Consider the following 14,296-nt stretch of genomic DNA (forward strand, 5'->3'; position numbering starts at 1 on the left):
GACTGAGAATGGCATCAAGATTCCAGAGTCACCATCCATACTAGTAGAAGTCCAATGGCGGAATAAATATTTGATTTTAAAATATTAAGATGTCAGCCCAACGGTATATAAACTGGCAATATCGAACGACTGAATCCCAACAAACAGAGCAAATTCCTCTGCAGTGTTCGAACAATCTCTCCCCTCGTAGCCACCATCACTTAACTCTAGAATGCGAGTACAACGCGAAATGCTCGTTCCTTTCTCCGTTTTATTGAGCACCGCGCTCCTGGCGACGGCTCAAACCGCATCAGCTCAAACCCGTCTCGACACCTTGTGCAAGGCCGCCGAAGTCGCGTGCAGCAATGTCGGAAGCGCCAAATTGGCTGCCGACTCTTCATTCACCGCACAGAAGCAAACTGGGGTGGATGATGCCAGGTGAGACACTTGTTGCTTGTCTAACGTTTCTTAACTTTGATTAACATGCCGTATGCAATAAAGTAAATCCAACGGTGAAACAGTGCCAAACGAAACATTTTTATGCCCTGAAGGATACGATAAATGTGTTGCAAATTGTAGGGATCTCGAACACGGTGGCTGGGACAGTGGCGGAACCGGCGCATATTTGGGATGTGTTGTGTCGTGCCTCCGTTGTAAGATATGAAGCAGTTGGTGGGAAGTTCTAGAAACTCGGGATTTTGGTATGGAACTCAAGGATAACCTTCGAAAAAGACCACTACGCAGAGATTAGTTGACGAAGTGGCTCATAAGACGTGGTACAAAAAAATATAATGGCGTGTATATCTTGGTTGATTACTCTTTTCCTGTGAAACCACTGGGAACGTATAGTTCTTCCCTTCAAGGTAAACTCTGTATATATCAATGAAAGAAGCTTTACGGACCCCTGGTTTGTTAGATGTGGTGCACCAGGCGGTTTGTCTGGAGAAAATGTGTCAGAAACCATAGGAATCTGATATCCAGATTAAGAAAGTAAAGACCGTGGCCGACTCAGTTGTGGCTGTCCCATAATATGACTCTAAGGTATGTGTTACCTTTGTCCTAATCAAATGTACCCTCTGTGCATGCTGTGATTAGGGCATAGGAAAAAATAAGTGCAGCGTAAGTGCGCAAGTGCAAAACGTGCAAATGCAAGTGCACGGTGGCTGTGCTGCAGTGCAGTGCGAGTGCATGCGAGTGCAGTGCGAGTGCATGCAAGTGCATGCAAGTGCGCGCAAGTTACGAGTCTTTACGTAAGTAAAGATGAGTTCTTTTATCCCCACAACCCAGCGAGCAAAAATGTCCTCGCCAATTGTCCCCATCAAAATATTATTGATGCGATCAATGTCGTTACCGCTATCGGTATTTTCCTTAAGCGGTCACCGGACCCCCTAAGCAACCCCTTTCCAATTCATTCTACGACTTCTTTTTACCATTGGTTACTTTAAAGGTTGTTTTTGATTTGTTTTGATCACAATGTGAATGTGCGTTTCCATAAAATTAATTATACCCAACAACAATAGTCCTACTCAATTCACTTTTTTGCGTTGTTGTTTAATTTTTAAAACCATGTGGAACCGTCTAGCCAACGTGCTTATATATTGTACTAATACTTAGAGATGGAACAAATGCACTCTTTGAACTATGGGTCTGAAAGGTTGGAAATAGAACTGTGCAGGCACACACGTTCCTTGATATCGGTAGCTTCATCAATCAGAGTTCAAATAGAAATAATTACGCGTTCTTGGGTTCTGGGCGTTCTGTACTATTTGAATTTGATTTTCTGATTCATGATTGTTTCTCACGCATACCAATTTGTTCTTCCCCTACGTTGGGCGTCTATCGGCTTACGGTTAATATATTTATTGACGTAGTATAGACAATGCACTTTTCTCTGCACTGTTTTACCCATGGCTTCCGCGTTATCCCCCCGTTTCCAACAGTATGTTCACTGTTTTATCTCATTTGGTTATTACTTATTTTTTAGAGTCTTTCCGCCTCCCATGGACGATGTGTACATGGATCAGATGGATCTGAAAACCCTCTACCGTTTCTCTTGGACTTGCAAGGAGCTAAACGACCGCGTTTCGGGCTATATGCGCCGCGCCTTCCGTCCCAAAAATTTATTTGCTCCTATCTTCAAACCCAATGAACATTTGCTGTTTCGTCTTCTCCAGTTCAAGACTGGCCTGGTTATTTCAGGTTCCACCGTTTTGCATTTTACTTGTTTTAGTGGTCCAACGCAAAGCGTGGCATGACAAGACTTTACATCTCACAATTGTATAAAATATTTTTTAATCTAGATTTATATAACATAGTTAATATATATTAATATGTTCTGAATGCACAGCCAGATACTGGGCAAGGTTATGATTAATTACTATGACTTAGGTCTACTACAAGCTTAGTTGTGTCAGACACAAAAAATAGCTGCACAGGTTATAAGGCCTAATTGTAAGGAAGAACTTGTCTATTATAATTTTCATACCTGCTAAATATTGAAGAATTCCAGATCTGCTGGGAGAATCCCGTATGGAAAACTGATGGAAGAATGCTCATGTGTATGGCTGCCCAAGTGGGGACATATTTCCCATAAATATAATTTTCTTATTTTTGAAAAGTGCATCAAGAGTGAAACAATATTGTGTGCAAAAACATTTGTTTGGTGCGCATATTTCTTTTTGGCATAGTTTGATGTTGCTGTGAACACAATTGGCTGTGTGGAAACATATTTCAAGCATAATTTGCAAGTGTTAGTGCATTATTTCTTCCCCAAAATACATTCAATGCATGGAAAACATTATTCAAAATGACCATCTCTTGACCAAAGTGGCCAGTGCTCAATGCAAATTGAGTGTAGCGACCGTGGGAATATCCTGCGTACAGTGTGCGCAGGATATTCCCACGACCTGCTTATTAATTCACGGCCAGTACAAACACCACAGCAAGTAAAATATAATAAGATCATCTAAACTAGGACTGAAAATAATTATTATTGCCAAAAATACTTGTATTTTACCTAAAGTATATGCAATGCATCTCAGTAATATATCAGGAATTACCAGAGAAGTTCAAGTTGCTCAATGCAAAGTGCGGCAACCGTGAGAATAACTTGCATACACTATATGCAAGTTATTCCTACAGTCTGCTTATTAATTCATGGCCAGTATGAACAGCACAACAAGTTTAATATGACAAGTTATTTGAAGTGGCATTAAAGATAATAGCTAGATACATAATGTTTATTATTCTTTATTCTATGCCACCACAGTCTGCTAGTCATTCATGCTAAATTTTTTTTGATAACAATAAAGCATTCTATTTACCTCTACTTGCCGTTAGAGGTGTATAAAGCATGCAAAACAGTTGGTATGTAATTGATTGTGACTAATTAATGGCCTTAAATCAGTTGAATGAGGTCATTATTATAAAATTTTTGGTTATGAGCGATGATTATCTGTGTCAAAATGTTTAACTTGCAATTAAAAAGTCATAATGTAATGGTATCTAATTTTGTTTTCTACCATATGGCAGCTAACCTATCTACCTAGCTAATATCTAGTATTTTAATTTCCATATTCCCTTGGTAGGAACAAAAACTAACAGAAATTCTATGATAGTAACCGATTATTAAGTCAAGCATAACGGTTAAGTAAAAAACTGGTATTAATCACGCAATTTTGATGGCATTAATGATTTACTGATGGGGACAATTGGCAAGGACATATTTTTGTACAGTGGGTTGTGGGGATAAAAGAACTCGCTTTACTTACATAAAGTTTCGTAATCAATCGTGCTAATATATGGATTCCGGGTGACATGGACATGTATGTCGAGCACAGATATGCTCTTCCCGTTCTTTCCTGGATGATGTCCATTGGATTTACTATCATGCCGCATCCCAAATATCCGGACAACACCACAGCGGAAAAAATTTTGAAAATGGAAAAAATCGTCCTTCAGAAACATCCTCTTCATCGACATTACAATACCACTGGAGTGGTTGTTAACCTATGGTGCCAAGGTTCTTTTGTCCAACTGATTACGACTTGTCAATCAGTGGTAGAATGCATTTTGGGGTATCATAGCAGTATGTCCCCAATGTCATGTGTCAAAACAATGTTAACTTCAATTTTGTTCTACTGCAGCCGGCGTCATGAATTTTGTTACCTTTGAGAAGGTGTACAGCTTGTATCCAAATGCTACCTTTGGACATCAAGTCTCTCTGTTGCAACCTTCTGCCGACCTCAAGCGCGGGCAAAAATTTCTTGCAAAATATCATTCCCATGGCTTGAAATTTGTTCTTTCCATTCCATTGCAAACTTTGAAAATGGACCGCCATATCCAAAGCAGAATACAGTCTATCAGGGACAACGTAAATGTTGGGTATAGTTCATCTCGTGGTCATGTTCTTGTTGTGCTGGATTACGATCCTTATCCAGAGTTGTTCTCTCCTGGGATTAGACGGGCTGGTGACAGGCATTGTTGGGTTTATTCTTTGCCTCTTTTACCCAAAGCAAATCAGACTTCCTTTGTTGAAGCCAATTCGTGGGCATTGTTGCTCAATGAATTTGATTGTTTGCATTTTGGTGTCCGTCACATCAGCGGTATCGCATTAGATTTTCACTACACAGCGGCAGATGTTTACCAATTACACAAGCGTGTCAAAAAAGCTATCAAATCCTGGGAAAGGGGTATAAGGTGTGTGCTCTTTAGTTTTAGTATTTGTCAATTTAATTCCTGTAATGTAGGCAAAAAGATGACCGTGTATATGCAACTGTTTTGTATTTGCTATCCAGAAAGGCAGATATTTTTTGGTTGCATTGCCCTCAACCACAAAGCCTCTTGTGGAATGGATATTTGTAATTTCTTCCATCCTTAGTCAAATTTTTGTTCGAAATAAACTTGTGTTCTCGTCCTCATTCTTTTTGTCTTAATTTGTAAGTTTGACTTGCGGATGAGCGTGGGAATATCCTGCGTAAAGTGTCCGCAGAATATTCCCACAGTCAACCTCTCCCGATATTCAGCCCAGTGTGGGAATATTCTGCGTACAGTGTACGCAGAATTCTCCCACGGACTTCCTCGCCGATATTCAGCCGAGTGTGGGAATATTCTGCATACAGTGTACGCAGGATTCTCCCATGGGGTGCCAACTAACACCTTCAGATAATTTCTGTCATGAAAATGACTTGACAAATTATTCCTTGTTATTTACAATGTTCACGCAAATGGATTGATTGTTTGTTCAGCACATTTATGATATCCTTGTCTTTCTATGTACATATGTATTAATCTTGGGACATAGTATTGCTATTGTGGACTGTGTCCTCATTTAAGCACATACGTGTCATCCTCTGTTGCGTGTCTTCAATGTCAATCTGACCTTTGTACAGCTGCCTTTTTGTTCTACACAAAACAGCAACCTGTCTTTTCGCTGGAGTATAGCGCGACCGCATTCTGAGAATATCAGCTTTCTGTTGGAAGTTATGAATGGCTATGAGACTGTTCAATGTAACATTGCTTACCTCTCTTGCCTCCTGGTCCAAGACAAGTATTCCGCGAAGAGCGACAACAAATTTGTACTTGTTTCCTTGGGCAGGAAATGCAACAAAGGCAACACTGATCTCGACAATGTCTCCAATTCGTATGGAGGCAGGATTATAAGAATAATATCTGTTGCAACATGATATTAGTTTGGTTGTGATGTGTTGTTGGTATTTTCTAAACATACCTGGCTGTTCCGTCAGGAAGTATATCCCGACGAAGAAACTGTACCTTGTTATCGATTGCGTGGATGAAACTGTCCCCTACCATGGACGCCAACACGTTATCAGGGTTGACCAGGGGATGAAAACCTATGTTGTCAGATTTGTCTTGATATGCGGATACCTTCGTGAAATATTGGCTATGCGCATGGAAAACATTGAAACCCGTGTCTTTGTGAAGAACTGGGTCATAGCCGCTGACGCTGTCCGCGGGAAAATTGTTTGCAAAACGGAGGAAAACTTCTTCTAGCTTTTCCATCACCTTATTGAACACAATGTCTCCGAGTCCCGTGATAGCAATGGCGGTACGTAAATATGGTTGTTGCTTGACCGTTCTGTCGCGGCTGTAACAGTCCTCATTTGTAATTAATTCACCTCAATGGAGTGGACGTACGAAGCAGGCTTTGCCATTGGTGGTAGCATCTTGTCGCTAACTATGCCTTGGAGTCTGAATATCACTTTGTCCATTGCACCGATATCCACGTCAAAGTTGGACATATTTATATTATATTATATATATATTATATTATTACAAAGCGTGACGCTGAATCGTAAAGACTCGTCATGCCACGCTCCGCGGTGGCCCACTAAAACAAGTGCACGTGAGTGCACGCGAGTGCAGTGCAAGTGCACGCAAGTGCAGTGCAGTGCAAGTGCAGTGTAACACAAGTGCATGTGACATAAATGTGACATAAATTAGAAGGTTATCGGAGACGAGTCAATTATTGTATAATTGCCAGCAGAATCTCCAGCTATAAGCATACTTTTTAATGTTACCCAATTGCTTAATCCGAATAGCGGAGGTTTTAGCAGGCAGACATTGTTTTGCTTGATGTAGTACCTCATCATTGTAGAGAGAATATTCAAACTTATTTTCAATTTATTTCGCCCCAAGTTGCCCAAAGAGAATAAAAAACACCATTCGGGAGAATGGGTACACCACACAGACCGAAATATGTAAGTTTTATGTTTCATTTGATCATACTCCAAGGCACAAGGTGTATTTACAACGAGTTCATTGGTCCATGTGACGACAGATCACAAGTCCGTGACAACACATCCCTGGCAGTGCAATGTGACATAAAATGGCGCACAAACTGTCTGAAGCATATTTTAGAATAAATAGTCTAACAGAGGCAGTATTCAAAACTAATGCTAGCAGCAAAAATTGTTCATTTGCCTCAGACCTCAGTTGTACGAGCAAAACATGGCATGTTCTCCTCACTCGGCATGCACCGGCACCTTAGTCCCGAGGAAATAATTGTGACATATTGGCACATTTGTCACACGCGACTCTGCACTTGCATTGCACTTGCATACACTTGCATGCACTTGCATGCACTTGCGTGCACTTATTTTTCTATTTGCCCCTGTTAGGAATCGACTTAAGTCAAGAGAGAAGAATGCCCAAAGACCAAGTTGATATCGAAGCTGGGGTCTGACTACTGACCCCAGGACCCTATATATACATGGAGACCGGAGTAACTACTTCCCGGACCAGAGTACTCGACATATGACAACTATCAATAGATGAAACAGGAGAACGATAGACGTGGGACCGAACACAAAGATAGAACAAGGCATGACAGCGTGGGACCGTAACAGATAACGATAACGGATAGGGGTGGCACCAATACGTACCCTGACATCACCTCCCCTCTAAAGGTCGGTGTCCCAACGACCTGGTCTTCACCGTGGACGGTTTGCACCAAAGACACGAGGCGGTCCACCGCCACGACGCGCGGTCTGAATTCCCTCCCTAGGCTGAACAGGCCCGGGGCGAGAGTAACCGTCAGAGTGTTGCTGCGGAGCCCTGAGAGCGTCCACCTCCATAGGCGAACCAGGGGCAAGCGACGAGGATGGGCTGGAGCGAGTGTCAACAGCCGTAGGAGTGGGCGAGTGCGGAGAAGCCGTCCCGGAACGGGGTGTCCGCGTAGTTGGGGTAGAGCTCGAGGTTGGAGTAGGAGAAGGAGGTTCAACGACGAGGGTAGGAGGGGCAGCAGTGGGCGCAGGAGGCTGTTTAGGCTTCTTGGACCTAGGGTTGCGGATGCGACGACGGGCAATCCGCTTGCCGATAGCAGAGAGAGCATCACCGACTTCACGAGCGGTGCCCCTGATAGTGACGGCACGCAAACCGGAGGTGACGACGGGGGAGACTGAGATCTTTGCATGCGAGATGTCGTGGATTTGGCGTAAGCCAGTTCCCGCGCGCCCTATGACGTGGCCAGCCTGTTCGTCCGCAATAGACAGGGTAGTAACGATCTTCTCGAGGGCGGCTTTGGTAGTGGTAGAGCGGATGGATTGGGAGTGCGGGGGCCCTGTAGTAGGGGTAGAGGTAGGTGCAGCCGGGCGTTCCTTCCTAGAGGTGCGTCGAGCGCGAGGTGCGCGAGCAGAGGGAGTGGGAGCGGCAGGCGGTTTGGGTAGGGAGGCTGTGAGGCGTTCGAGTTTAGACTCGATGGCAGACAGTCGGTCATCAACCTTTTTATCAGCGTCAAACCGGACTTGCTGCGCCCTAAAGAGGAGGGCGAAACGGTCGTCGAGAGACATCGTCATGAACCCATCGTAAGGCGAAGGAGGGTCGGCCATAGAGTATAGTAGGTGGGGGCAAGGTAGAGTGGAGTAGACGAGCGCTGCAGTGGATAGAGTACCAGGGCAACGTTGGGTAGCTTCGATATGCTGTTAGGAATCGACTTAAGTCAAGAGAGAAGAATGCCCAAAGACCAAGTTGATATCGAAGCTGGGGTCTGACTACTGACCCCAGGACCCTATATATACATGGAGACCGGAGTAACTACTTCCCGGACCAGAGTACTCGACATATGACAACTATCAATAGATGAAACAGGAGAACGATAGACGTGGGACCGAACACAAAGATAGAACAAGGCATGACAGCGTGGGACCGTAACAGATAACGATAACGGATAGGGGTGGCACCAATACGTACCCTGACAGCCCCTGTGATTAGATCAAAAATTCGAACGCCCACTCGCAAACGGAGCTCAAATATATCAAAGAAACTCTGCAGTGATAATTCATTATCAAACCCCCGCATCCCACATCTACATGTGTCCGCTTCTATGATCCCTTTATTACCGTTGAGCGCTCACCATTAATACGTGGGAGTATCCCGCCTAACACAACATAATATCATGGTTAGTGAGGCTACCCCCACCAGACAGCTGTCCAGTAGCCCGGAGATGTGAATTATTATACCTGATGAGTCTGGGATGTCGGCTCTGCTAAGGTTAGTCTTGTGACAAGCGATAGATTTAGGACAGCAAGCTGTATATAGAGACAAGTGAATTGACCACATTCCAGGAACCTGGAGGTTCAGCTCCAAAATCGCTTCAACCTGATTTATATGTTTTAATCCTGACTGGCGGAATGCCACAGAAGCATGCAGTGCTGCAATTAGTGATCATAATGCAATCGATCCAAAGAATTTCTTCTTTTTGATAACAAATATTTTGGGTACAACCCCTAAACGCATGGAGCATGGGAGAATGTTAACCATGTTACAAACGAGCTACTTATATAGCACTCGTAAGATCGGAGAATTACTGCGCCCGCGGTTTATATTTACAAACGGGAAATCATGTTGGTGTTAGACGATGAAGATCAAATTTCTATGTTTAGGCTGCACCATCGTGCCAGAAACCAAATAGGGGATTGTAGAAATTGGTAGATAGAGCAGAAATTCTATATCATAGCTTGTTATGCGGCACTGTTTTATGACAATATGAGGACAACCGGTACCATTAAGTCTGTCTTTGAAAGGAGGTTAGACAGGCTAAGCTATGAAGGATATCTTAAGGTTCATATTAGGACCTTGGGGAATCATGACGACTTAATGGCGTGTGTTCTTTCAAGGGTTTTATGAAATGGGATTCAGTCTTGTTTGGTTTGGTGTACAGAATCTATAGCAAATTGAAGATCTAAAACGAGTAAGGGAGTATTTTTGCACATTTTTGAGAGTTCAAGAAGTGTATAAAAGACAAACATTGGTTCTGTGTACAGACCAGGTCAGCACACATACTCCGCAAAGCTAAGTAAGCCTCTACTCTCACATTGAATACTTTCTTCCCGGGGCTTATTAATATATACTTTAATACAGCACGCGCATTCCATGATTAACTTTATGACCCTTGCGTTGCTTGCCTTGGCAATACTTTACTCCGTCGCCCCAGCTGTAGGAAACGGCTTTGTGAATTTTCCGCCCAGTCGTCAAGCACGTTGCCTCTATGGTCAAGTACCTGACTGCGGTGACGTCCAGTACGAGCCACAGAGCGTCGAAGGTTTGGCAGGGTCCTTCAGCTGTAATGGAGATGGAGAACGATTTCACGAACTTAATGATAATTCCTTGTTCGAGAACCTCCACTTCTCCGTCCCAGAAGACATTGAGAAACTTTCCTTCACTTGGGTGATTACTGCGCCGCACAGGACCATAGTTTGGGAGTACTTTGTAATCACTCAGGACAACACCTTGCTATATTCAGATCAAGCATTCAACCAAACCCCTCCGGCAACCCTCACCCATATGGTACCGCTGAATGGGATCAAAGGGGCACAGACAGTCCTTGCACGATGGACAATTGGCGATACTGAGAACGCTTTCTATTCCTGTGTCGATCTACTGATTGTAAATGCTGCCACTGCCACTGCCACTCCTGGAGCAGTCGCCACACCAGCGCCTGTTTCAATGCCCTCCGGCTTCCATGATTCGGCCAGACACGAGAATTCAGTCAACCGATCGGCCTATTCCAGTGCTGAATCGAGTCACACCGGTGCACAGAAAGCTATCCAAAAAAAATTTTACATCCAGGGTCCACATTCCTGAAGCATCCACTCCTTCCCTTCCCACGCGTAGCAACGGAGAGTGTTTCCATTGTCATTTTCATTGACCGATTATACATAGTTGGTCGTTAAATTTTATAGTTCGAGTTAGTTATTGAAAAGACAGTAAAAAGAAAGTTTGTACGTTTCAAATAGTAGAATACAAAATTGATTTCAAAATCATCAAATCGACGCATGTGAGTGGGATCTAATGAGCAATTATTGTATCACCGTGCATCAAGTCGGAGTAACTATGCTAAAGCGGAGATACAATATAGCCCGTGGGAAACTCGGTTGCAATACAAACGCAAAGCCGACGAAATTCTGCTACGACCAACTACCAGACGTTCAAATGAAACTATGAAGGTGTACTTCGTCTAAAAGAGTATGCAATGATCCCTTTCTTGACTATCTTATTACTACTGTGTCACAGAACTTTGGTGACATCCCACGCATTCGGGTTGCAAGCATCGTTATAAGTAGGCCATGAACTTGACGATTACTCGCAACAACGTACAGCGGAAGGAGACAGAAAACACCTCAATTGGATATTTTGACGGTGGATAATCATTGGCTCAGGAGTACGTCTGGTAAGTCCAATCACGCCCATCTTGCTCATTTCAGTTTTTTTCCGTCCCTTTCACCCTCGTTCCTCTCCCGAACTCCTCGACCTACTGCACAAGCTTACCAAACCTATACCAGCTACGCACACAGAACCCTCTCTCGCCTACAAAGTTTGGGAGTGCAGAAGTGCAGAAGTACATTGGATACTGGGGCGGGAGGTTAAAGCGGGGTTCGACAATCTGTGTATTAAGGTGCGCTATACATACCCATTCAACAGAGCATACAATCGTCATGTACTCTAATACAGTATTCACATCATTCTTACAGTCTACCCCATCTCTAATCTCGCCACTGTCGTCACCTTATCACCCGATTTTCCCTTGCGTCCCTTGGGCGCTTGGACTTCGCTCTCTCCACGTCGACCGACCTCACGACCTAGATATCAAACGTTGAACATCATCATTGCTAACAGTTTGAATGTGAAAAACTGCGCCAGGAGACCTCAAGTCCCGCATACACCCTTCCTGCGAGAACCATTGGACGAAAAAGAGCAATCGGCAGGAACTTCAATTTCATGCCCGCCATTTTTGGTACGATAGGTATTGCTCTGTGTATACTGCTGGACGAGGAGACGATAAAGTCGACAGGAAAGGCTTGCATGCAAACGGGCACATATAACCTTATATTACAGAGAACTTGGCGACGATACCTCAAGCTCATTGGTGGCCACATCCTCCCTTGCCACGCCAACGGAGGGAGTGCGTCTCCCCCAATCGCCGTCGCATGTGCTTTGAGTGAATATCATTGGATCCAGGATATCTGCGGTACAATGCCTGCTGCTGGCACTGTTTCTCTCCGAGTTTCCAACGGTGCGCTGCTGAGAATGGTCAAAAATTAATTCGGAGATGTGGGTTATGGTGTCAGACACATCTGCGCTTCTGGTACAGTTGAGCGCAAGTCATAGGACCAGGGCTGTTGTCGCCTGCCCCTAAAGTCGGCGTGATCACAGCACTAGAGGTGCACAGCGTACAAGTTGGACAACCGCCAGGGAAACACACATCCGGTACAATGACGAGAACCACCTGGATGTTGTACAAAACCTCTGAAAAGACGGATGCGATGGTGTAGAACGCGGGTACCCAACTGTCCTTTACAAAAGACATGGCCTTGAGCTGCGATTTCAACGCAAAGTGTCGCTTTCTTGCACAGCCATTGATGATAAACACAAGATACCGGTGCTGGTATCAGTCTGATAACATTTACTAGAAAGGGATATCTCGGAGACTTGTTGTCTTGAGAAAGATGGGTCTGATCTGGTATCCATTGTTACGGTAATTATCAAAGTGCATAAGTGCATAGGCAAGAACTGATGGTTTTGTTTAGAATCACATTCTTTGTCAGGTCTCTCCTTCAATATAACCTCGCCAGCGTGAGGCAACCTCATCGGGACAAACGTATTATCCTTTTTCAATGTCTATTTATACTCGTAACCATGCCCCGACATCATGTTGCTGAACGTTTCTCATCAAGCTCAATGCGATTGTATCTAATATAAAATAGTGTTGTATATATATCAAAATAAGTCTCATTTCATTGAAACAGACACACAGTATTGAAAATACCAATATTCCGTCTAATTTTCTATGTGTACAGCGGCAGGTTTATGGGTTTGTGTTGTCCGAAAAATATTTACTTCGATGTGTAGGAATTTGATGATATCATTTTTGGATGGTATTTTATGATGGTTCCATATCAACGAGCGTGGTGCAATGGCTTGATAGATATGATCTGTGGTGATTGTGAGAAACCGAATGTCCCAATTTTACTATATAATGTACAATTTAAATCTTGACTCTGATTAGCCCTCAGTCATGTTGACTGAACCCACACATGATGAATTAGATTACGCTTTTCGGGTTTCAAATGTTCATGTTCCTTTAACTCACAGCTTCTTAATGGGTACTGTTCATATACTATTCTATTATTGCAGAAGTTTAATCAAACACGTAACAGGGGTTTACACAATGCTCTACGCGTTGACTATGCATAAAAGTTGTATGTAGCCATATTACCTTTGCATTAGCATTCTAACGTCTCATTTGCAGTATCAAGGGATAAATCAAATGCAAGTGGTCGTGCAGTTGCTGCCATGTTATCTGTGCTATATATCGCATGCCTGGCATACTGGATATGTCAATGGTATAGCCTTGATCATTTATCAATTATCAGAATTTTGGACTGGAGTTGGTGGACTTGGTACTCATTAGTACCCATCTGGTTTCCTGTAGTGCCGCAAGTCTTTACGACTATATCATTAATTATAAACGATGGCCTACTAGTGAGTCACTATCAGTATCCTCTACAATACAACCTCCTGATACAGCATATGGAAGATTTGGCGTTGCTACCATGTCTGGGGTCAGTCAATCACAATTATTGCTTTACCTTTACTATTGTTATCTTTGGAGTCTGGTATGTAACGGTATTGAGAAGAGGAAACAGAGATACTCAATACGCACATTTAGCCCTCTTGATTATAATTATTTTAACCGTCGACAACATCAACCTTTTCCTCGGCCAGCCAAACTTTGCCAATCTGACAAACAATTTGACAATAACGTCCATGGCCAGCTGTATCATCACGACAATGCTAACTACATCTCTTATTGCATTCAAAATAATTGTATCGTCTAGGAATACTCCACGGTCAAGAGGAAGATATCTTCGTATTGTTACCATTATGGTCGAGTCATCCTCAGCAACCTCATTTTTTATATTGCTATGGACGATAACACATTTTGTTGCACCGTCGTCTTCGTTTCCCGCCATCACCCTGCTTCTTGTACGAGACTTTTTTGCCATGTTACTGAACACAATGCCGGTATAGACATTTATATGTTCACATTTGTTTCTACTTGATTCAGCTAACATTATCTATATCAGGGTTTGGCAACGACGCTAATGGCGGCCAGATTGTTGATGTCCGATAACCATAAAACAGAATCAACCACAGTTACGCATATATTTGGTCTCTATTCAGCTTCCAATGATTGACAGGGCTATACGGGAGCCTAGGCACATTGCGGCAGATTTGGATACCTCTATACATGTTTCCAATGCCGCTGCGCAGCACTATGGGTGTTAAGATATGCTCA

General features: G+C 43.3%; 5 protein-coding genes across 5 annotated transcripts; 3 read left to right on the forward strand and 2 right to left on the reverse strand.

Moving 5' to 3' along the window:
- Positions 1-211: 211 nt before the first annotated feature.
- JR316_0010369 (uncharacterized protein) lies at positions 212-953 on the forward strand (the record flags this gene model as incomplete). The annotated part of the gene is made up of 3 exons (XM_047896037.1): positions 212-417; positions 481-632; positions 829-953. 3 exons carry the CDS (start codon positions 212-214, stop codon positions 951-953), a joined length of 483 nt encoding a protein of 160 aa, XP_047744082.1.
- A 933-nt stretch (positions 954-1,886) lies between these two features.
- JR316_0010370 (uncharacterized protein) lies at positions 1,887-2,294 on the forward strand (the record flags this gene model as incomplete). Its single annotated transcript, XM_047896038.1, has 3 exons — positions 1,887-1,918; positions 1,964-2,168; positions 2,280-2,294. 3 exons carry the CDS (start codon positions 1,887-1,889, stop codon positions 2,292-2,294), a joined length of 252 nt encoding a protein of 83 aa, XP_047744083.1.
- Positions 2,295-5,264: 2,970 nt separating this feature from the next.
- JR316_0010371 (uncharacterized protein) lies at positions 5,265-6,239 on the reverse strand (the record flags this gene model as incomplete). Its single annotated transcript, XM_047896039.1, has 4 exons — positions 5,265-5,450; positions 5,502-5,649; positions 5,708-6,085; positions 6,136-6,239. 4 exons carry the CDS (start codon positions 6,237-6,239, stop codon positions 5,265-5,267), a joined length of 816 nt encoding a protein of 271 aa, XP_047744084.1.
- A 1,191-nt stretch (positions 6,240-7,430) lies between these two features.
- Positions 7,431-8,327, reverse strand: JR316_0010372 (uncharacterized protein; the record flags this gene model as incomplete). The annotated part of the gene is made up of 1 exon (XM_047896040.1): positions 7,431-8,327. The coding sequence occupies one exon, from the start codon at positions 8,325-8,327 to the stop codon at positions 7,431-7,433; it is 897 nt and encodes a 298-aa protein (XP_047744085.1).
- Positions 8,328-9,483: 1,156 nt separating this feature from the next.
- On the forward strand, positions 9,484-10,581 carry JR316_0010373 (Lytic chitin monooxygenase; the record flags this gene model as incomplete). Its single annotated transcript, XM_047896041.1, has 2 exons — positions 9,484-9,558; positions 9,859-10,581. The coding sequence occupies 2 exons, from the start codon at positions 9,484-9,486 to the stop codon at positions 10,579-10,581; spliced, it is 798 nt and encodes a 265-aa protein (XP_047744086.1).
- Between the last annotated feature and the right edge of the window lie 3,715 nt (positions 10,582-14,296).

The sequence above is a fragment of the Psilocybe cubensis genome, chromosome 10 (assembly GCF_017499595.1).
Source record: "Psilocybe cubensis strain MGC-MH-2018 chromosome 10, whole genome shotgun sequence".
Lineage (NCBI taxonomy): Eukaryota > Fungi > Basidiomycota > Agaricomycetes > Agaricales > Agrocybaceae > Psilocybe > Psilocybe cubensis.